At 37.7% G+C, this 8,204-nt stretch overlaps 1 protein-coding gene across 1 annotated transcript; it reads left to right on the top strand.

The window, feature by feature from the left end:
• The first annotated feature begins 939 nt into the window (after window positions 1-939).
• On the top strand, window positions 940-6,267 carry LOC145895515 (allene oxide synthase-lipoxygenase protein-like). Its single transcript, XM_082984320.1, has 14 exons — window positions 940-969; window positions 1,133-1,319; window positions 1,685-1,813; window positions 1,958-2,215; window positions 2,368-2,458; window positions 2,581-2,743; window positions 2,957-3,214; window positions 3,396-3,588; window positions 4,668-4,748; window positions 4,865-4,983; window positions 5,304-5,423; window positions 5,480-5,614; window positions 5,765-5,863; window positions 6,088-6,267. Exons 1-14 carry the CDS (start codon window positions 940-942, stop codon window positions 6,265-6,267), a joined length of 2,043 nt encoding a protein of 680 aa, XP_082840446.1.
• Window positions 6,268-8,204: the final 1,937 nt, after the last annotated feature.

The following is an 8,204-nucleotide window of genomic DNA, read 5'->3' as shown; positions in this document are numbered from 1 at the left end:
ACAAGCTATCATATTGCAATAAAACTGTATTTTAACTTGAATGGTTGGAGACTTGGTAAGCGGCATCGGCTTGGTTTCGGTGATGGGTGGATCTCTTGGGGGAGCAACATCTTCCTCTATCTCCTCCACCGCTCTGTTAGATGTCACAACGATGCAAGCGAAAGCAATGAAATGAACAAAACCAACAATTAACGTAAATTCGTAAATATCGAAATCTAATATAAAAGCATTGAACTCGTTGGTTTAAAAATCATATCTCAATGTTAGTCTGGGTGTTTTAATAACAATAATAGATGGGTATTTGCATTTCTGCGTTAAAAGTTTGATACAGATGATTGCGAAATCAATGCTTACAGGTCAGACAATTGTCTTGTGATAGTGGCAGATAGTGCTGCTAGGACAATCAATTAATCAGGACAATCAGTTGGTTGGTGTAAGAAGTAAGTGGGAGACATTCATGTTCCGGCATATTACAATGACAAGACGTACGTCCAAACGTCTATACGAGACACATGCGGTTGAGTAATTATAACTAACAGTGTGGCAAATATTTCCGTTTCCCTGATAATTTATCAGTTGGTTCAGCCGATTGAGCGATGTTACAACTATTACAACTTCCCTGTATTTAACAATGAAGACAGGGATATGTTTATTGCATGTTTATGCCAACATTAGTACAGATGAACGTTTGACATGTTGGATAAATACATCCGTGTTCCTAACTTCCCTGTTATGTAATAGCTTTGTGTTTATTATGAGTATATATAGCCTGGTGCTCAAACAGGATTGTAAGTATCTTAACAGTTAAGTATCATATCGGTAATGGAGAGATTAAATTAAGGGTATGTACATTTTTGTAGATTAGACATAGAAAAATGTGTTTGCATTATTTGCAGGTACAGTTCTGTAGCTCATAGCCTCATACTTTAAAGTTAAACCATGTCGACGAAATACAACATTAGCATAACGGTGAGAATTATATACTTCGCAGTGAAATTTTAATTAAATTGTAATTACTCTACTAAAAAAGTGTTTGATTATTTTGATACCTAAGTCTTCATATTCTCCATCTATTTGAAAACAAACTTTACAATCCAACCAAATTAATGTGTTTTTTCGCTGCTTGTCTAAGACCTCTGACAAGATCAAAAGTGCGGGCACCAAAGCAACTGTGAAGCTTCAGATGGTTGGTGAGGATGGTACTGAAACGAAATGGTTAAAATTAGACAGTTTCCTCCGCAACAACTTCGAGGCAGGAAAGACGGGGGTTTACACTCTGAGTTGTGACAATGTTGGATTGCCCGTCATGATACGCTTTAGTAAGTGCCGGTATTAAGCTACACCTTAAAGGCCGGCGAAATCTAAATTATTTCTCAGCGCCATTATGGGATATGTTGAAAGTTCCTGTGTGTTTTGATGCAGTTTTGTGTTGAGCAGTTCCCATCGGCGCAAAAAATCGCGTTAATACCTACATTTGTTTTCTTTGCATTGCTAACAAACAACCGACAAACGTAACATTTTGTTTGATCACTTGGTTTGCTTTTCATGTGTTCAAAGCCTTTTTATTAAGATACATATAATTTTCAAAGCAGTCCTGCTTATTTCTGACCAATAATAAAGAAAATCATGATCACGTAAGTAGCGTTTCATTTAGTGAAATGAACTAATTTTTGATTTTATACAGAGCTGGTTTGTTTGATCGGAAGTGACGATTGGTTGTATGATAAGGTCACCATCGAGTATGAAGGCAAAAAGGCGGAATTTCCTATCTATGAGTGGGTTTGTGACTCAATCGATGTTGCAAGAGGAGACGGTAAAACGCGTGATGATAACACTTATGTAGTGACAAACCTAACGCGGTAGTGGCCCTAAGGTGGTCCTCGCAACAGCTTTTGTTTGGTTGTTGGTAAATTGTGTTTTGTCTGAAATATCATAATAACGCATCTTGTTTCTTTAGGTGAATTGGCACAAAAGGTTGCCTGCGCAGTTGTACGCAGGATGCGCAGCGAAGAGATCGTAGAAAAGAAGAAAAAGTTTCCATGGATAAAAAAGGCCGATGATCCAAATGACGTAGGATGGGGGCTTCCCCGCTACGTCAACGCCACCAATTCTGCACAGCTTCCAAAAATTTTCCTCCGCAGTGAAATTCGGTCATTGAATTTTATTACTACCGGACTGGAGGGAGCTGTAAATAGCGTTTTTCAAACGGTGAAAAGTAAGAATTGTGCTTCTTGTGTTTTCTCGCCTAACTTGTACTCAATCGAAAAGTGTCTGTCAGCTGACAATTAAAACAGCAAAATCCAATGCATGCATAATATACCTCAAATACAACATCATATGACATTGAACTAATGAAATATTTCTTAGCCTTGGCTTGCCCCATTGATGATTTGAATTACTACCACGATCTTTACCAACACCCAAGTCTAAAGCGTAAGAATCCAATGTTCTTGGATGAGTGAGTAATTTGCATTTAACGAATAATTTTGTTAGTTGTTAGTTTAAAATAAATTAACTTTTCATTTAAGTTTATAGTACTGTGCACACTTTAACCATGTATATTTATCTCATTTTGTTTAGTTGGGATACAGATGAGAGCTTTGGAAGGCAGATTATTAATGGCATTGCCCAGCCTTGCTTCAAGAGACTAGAGTTGAATGGTTTGCCAGCGGGTTGTGTTATCACCAGTGAGGATGTGGAACCAATATTGGGCTGCGGAAAGACTTTGGAAAGTGAAACAAAGGTGAAACATCTACATGTTGCGACAAATCGATAAACACAAAAATATTCATGTAGAATAACGGCTTGAAATGTTTTGCTGGCAACGCTTGCTAAGGTCCGCGTTATGAATAACAGCGGCACAAATTTAAATTCAAAAACGTTTGCGATTTTTTGTCTAATACGAAAAGCCGCATTAGCAGCGACACAGAATTTAATTACTGTTGTTGTTGAACAGGCAGGAAACATCTTTGTGGTTGATTTGCTGGAGTACTTCAATGATGTGCCCAGAAAAACACACTACAAGAATAAACAGCCCCTAAATTGCCCGGACTGTTTTGCAATGTTCTACGTCAACGACGAGGATCAGTTTCTGCCTTTGGCCATTCAATTGGTTCCAGGCCGACGCGATCACATGTTCACCCCAGCTGACAACCACGATGATTGGCTTTTGGCAAAAATGTATTTCAGATGTGCGCTGGGTAATAAGCACGAGGTAAGTGTGCACTATGTGGTACTAGAAAACTTGATGCGTCTTGCTGACTTACACTTTATATAGTGCTTAACGATCTGTATGGTTGCAACTGGCCCTGTATCCGGGTAATATAGTGCATGTTACAAGCAACATCCAACAGGAAATATGTTGCCGATTGTTAATCACTTTTCTTGCATGCTAGTGGATTTCCCATTTCCTCTTAACGCATGGAGTGATGGAACCATTTGCAGTCGCTCTGTTCCGATGCCTTCCGCGCGCTCATCCAGTCTACAAGCTTCTGTTCCCACATCTCCGAACAGTGATGGCGATCAACACTGACGCAAGAAACGTTCTGATTTCGAGAATCAGTATAGTATCTAAAAGTATTGCAACTGGTACGTATTATGTACCCCAAACACAAATATAGCACAAAGTACTGTTGTTTTTTCACATTCAATTTATGTATATGCCAAATTTGAAGGAAAAGAGTAATATTTTCAGTTTGTTCAAAACACGAGCATTCGCGAGTTCTTCTTGCTTCATCAGGTGTAAATACAAGTGGCACAACGAAATGCGTGTACAAGCAAAAACAGAAAAAGAAAAAAGGCACGAAAAAGCGATCATCCGTCGTTTAGTCCTGCGGCATCATGGTAGTGGCTCATGAAACCCCAGTCTCTGTTAAGACAATCGTTGATCAATGTAAAGTTTACCTTGCAATTCTTGTTTTCCTTCACTTTTTGCATAAGTATGACCCGCGGATGTCTTCCACGCTGTGATGAGACTTGTTGAACTCTGGTTTTGTCCTATTTAAAAAGTGTGCGCGTATAGCGTACACAAGTTACGGCTTACACCACGTTCCTGAGTTTGCCGCTAAAATTTATCTGAAAATAGAAAACCTTGTGTAAGCCATTTTGTTGCTTACGCTACTAGGTACAATATCCAAAGCCAGAAGCGCATTGAATTTGTAATGTAAGCCATAAAACATGTGTACGCTGCGCGCTTGCTTTGTATCCTAAAAATGATATTAGACACAACAACACCAAAAGAACAGTGGGCCCATGTCAGCGTGGAGGAAAATCCACGGGTCATAATTCTGCTAAAAGTGAAGGAAAAAACAAGACTTGCAATGTAAATTTTACATTGATTAACGATTGTCTAAACAGAGACTGGGGTTTCATGAGCCACTACGTTCACCATGATGACTACAGGACTGAACGACGGATTATCGCTTCTGTGTGCCTTTTTCTTTTTCTTTTTTTGCTTTTATCCCCATTTCGTTGTGTCACCTTTATTTACACTTGATGAAGCGAGAAGAACTCGCGAAAGTTCGTGTCTCTTGACTTATTTTTTATCACGTGTAACAAACAGCAGCAAGTGAATTTATATGACCCAGATGTCCTTAAATGTTTGGTCGATGTTAGATTGTTGAAAATTGTGTTTTTGCTGCAATTGCAAACTTACTTCCTTTGTTTAGAGGCTTTGGGCATGACCAAAAAAATCTACAAATCATTCAACATCGACGACCTGTGCTTACCGAAGCAACTCGAACATCTGGGTGAGAAACTTGTAAAACACTTTGTTATCAACAAAATCCTATGCCATTATGTTAACAGTAACACTACTTATATATCATTTCTGTTTTCGTCATTATATTATAACTCTGTCGATCAGGATTACAATATACAAAGTCTCCCCCGAACTACCATTACCGGGAGGATTCTATGAAACTCTGGAACGCAGTAGAGAAATACGTCACTAGCGTGTTACGTCATTACTACAAGTGCGACTCGGTACGAAAAACAAATATGAGGCTAAGTTATAATAAACATCCTACCAACGTTATTAGGCTTAAATCTTCAACTAACAGTGAATGGTCAGGAACTCCTGGACATTTTTAATGACCCCATAGTTGCCTTCAAAATCTGCCTTCAACAGAACTCATTTGTTATTTGTTTTCCCATTTAAATTATTTTTCTCGCTCCTCTTTGAAAACCACTTCCACATAAAGATATATTTTCGTCGTTTTCATGTGACTTACGGAAGGTAGTAGTTTGCCAAACTGCTTGTGATATTCATGCATTCCGCATATAAATGTTTCTTGTAAATACAGGATTTGTGCAACGACTTTGAGTTGCAAGATTGGACGAAGGATGTCGCACAAGAGGGCCTTGGTTGGCAAGATGGAAATACACGTGGCATGCCGGAAACAATGCATGATGTCGATCAACTGGTAATAAATTCCTGCAAACACAAGCTTACGATCTTGGTAAATGCAACTTTTTACAGATCTCCATATGTGTTGCTTTGATATACACAAGCTCTGTGCAACACGCAGCTGTGAATTTTGGTCAGTTTGAGAACTACAAATATATACCCAACTCACCATTGGCTATGCGGCTGCCACCCCACAAGAAGGGAGAGGTAATGTTTTTGGTTGTGCAATGGTTAAAATTAAAGTGAATCGTCAAGGTGTGCTTGCAAATTGTAGTCACTTGTGATATAATAAACTGTCGACCATTACTGTGTTTTTCTTGTGAACAAACAGACTTACTGCACTGCAAAAATTTACAGGCAACGAAACAAAGAATCTTGGACAGCCTTCCTGATGCATTGATGTCTTCGCCTGTAATCACTCTTGTGTTTACACTCTCTGATTATTCTCCAAACGAGGTTGGTAAAAACCTAGAAACAAATGTAATTTTACCAGTTGATACAAATATTTTTACTATGGTAAACCGAAAAAAAATATTTTAAATTTCCAGAGCATGACACTGATAATGCTTACGGCACATAAGCGAAATCAATTTTTCTGATAATTTTGCTGATATGATTAACAGTTCCGTATGTAGCAGTACAGATTCCTAATTAATTTTTGATCATATTGCTTCAAACAGATTTACCTGGGAAACTTTCCGAGCAATCTGTTTACTGACGAGAAGGTCCTCGACATACAGGGAGATTTTAGAGACAATCTTAAACAGATTGAGAAAGAAATAAGGCAGAGAAATTCGACTCTAGAGCATCCTTACACCTACGTATTGCCTTCTCGTGTCCCAAACAGCATCGCCATTTAGGATAAAATGATATATAATGTGAAAATATTTATCCGGAATTGTATTATTTACTGCTTACCCAGGATAATTTATCTGCATTATTCGTTTTCTGTGCATATATGAAATATTGAATTTGCAAAAAAAAATTATGTTCAACATTATAGTAAATTTTTACCATCGTATAAAAACTGGGCTTCACCTAAAATGACATGAGATCTCCATTAAAAAAAGGTCCTCGCGCCAGGAAAATGTTTTCGCACCCGTAATTCAAATATGTGAAATTGTTGCCTCGAAAATTGATGTCGGGAATTCTCACCTACAGGTTTGTGAGCAGCATAAAGTGAAAATGTGTCGCAATGTCCATAAAAGACATAAATACTGGGGGAGATATGTATTCGCTTGTTTAAATTAAATCACTTGCAAGGATTCAAACAAAGAAAACATTTTAATTCAAGTTCTTGATTGACATAAAAACATGTAAAGTGACTTTGATTGAAATAAAACACAAGACTATAACTACAGAAGTGACGACAAGAACAGCGATAATATATTGTATAGTCCTGGAAATGTTTTGACTGCCAATATTAAGTTGTTGAATCGCCTCGTTTTGGCTTTTTCACTTCTCCTTTAAGAACTTGCGCGTAAACATCGGAAGCTTTAGAAGTGCTTGCGTGAGCACCAGGAGGGGCAGAAAGTACGCTGATCCCTTCATCAAGCCAGAAATTATTGCTTGTAGACCCAGCTGGTGGAATAAAGCTGTAAGTATGTTCGTTTCCACTGTTTGTGGGCGCCGCCGAATCTTCCTGGATGGTTGCGTAGTTGAGGTCATCCCGTTTTTGCATGTTGATGTATACCAGTGATTCTTAACCTTTTTAGCTCGCCGAACCCCTTGCATCCTCTGCAAGGATTCGTCGAACCCCGATACCATGAAGAATAAGGCAAGAGGAAAAAGCAAATACGAATTAACATCAGCAGTTTTAATGAATTTGCGTCACTGTGTTCAACCAAATTCATTTTCGCATGCGGAATGTTATGTTTTTTTCGTTTTACCGAAAAAAAAAATTCAGTGAAATCTGGAAATCTAATTTAACATTCACGGCAGCAGTACTCGAACTGTTCATGGTGACGCCCCGGTTGCGTCGTTTCAAATTTTCTGAGTTTTGTTGACAAAGTGAAAGTAAAGTGAGTCAGCAAGTAAAAGGAATCATCTGAAAATGGTGAACTTAGAAACAAATTTGTGAATTGGTGTGTTGCAAATGCCGTGAATCTTTCTGAGTGTGTGGCCCGCGAAAACGTTTGAGAACCAACTGATCGGTGGCAACGCCTTTTTGCTTGAAATATAATTGTTTTCCTAAAAAATCTAAGAGGTTGATGATGCTACCTAAACACGTTTCAAACAGTATAAACGATAAGGGTAAAAGTCCCGACCTCTAAATGACTTGACCAACGTGTTTCACTGCGTATGTTCTTGGTTGTAAAACAGGTAAAATTATAACTCACAATACTGTACTACAGAATTATTTTATTGAATATAATAGCAGAGATAATTTCACGTAACAAAAGTAATTTCAGAAAATTAAGACAAATTATAAACTATTCATTAAACCATTCTATACACGACACATTTAAATTGATTACACTTTTTAATATTGTATTGTTTACAACATTTGTTTAAATTATATTATATGACAATCATTAAATGAAATCATATATTAATAGCAATAAAGCAATTTTTCATTGGTTGGTTGGTTGCCAAATGCAGTTGATGTTGCTAACTTCTAGTTAACAGCAAGGATGTGGCCATTGCAATCAAGATCACAAGTTGACTAGCAGACAAACCAATAGAACCCGAACCTATAAAAGGCAAACAAGCATGAAAAAATGAAACCATGAACAAGATTTCTGACTAGTTTATGTCGGAACACATTTATTGTGGTGTAAATACACACACACATTCG

Source organism: Ascidia mentula, chromosome 3 (genome assembly GCF_947561715.1).
Source record: "Ascidia mentula chromosome 3, kaAscMent1.1, whole genome shotgun sequence".
Lineage (NCBI taxonomy): Eukaryota > Metazoa > Chordata > Ascidiacea > Phlebobranchia > Ascidiidae > Ascidia > Ascidia mentula.
Note: the sequence above shows the minus strand (reverse complement) of the source record. Positions and strands in the feature narration are given on the sequence as shown.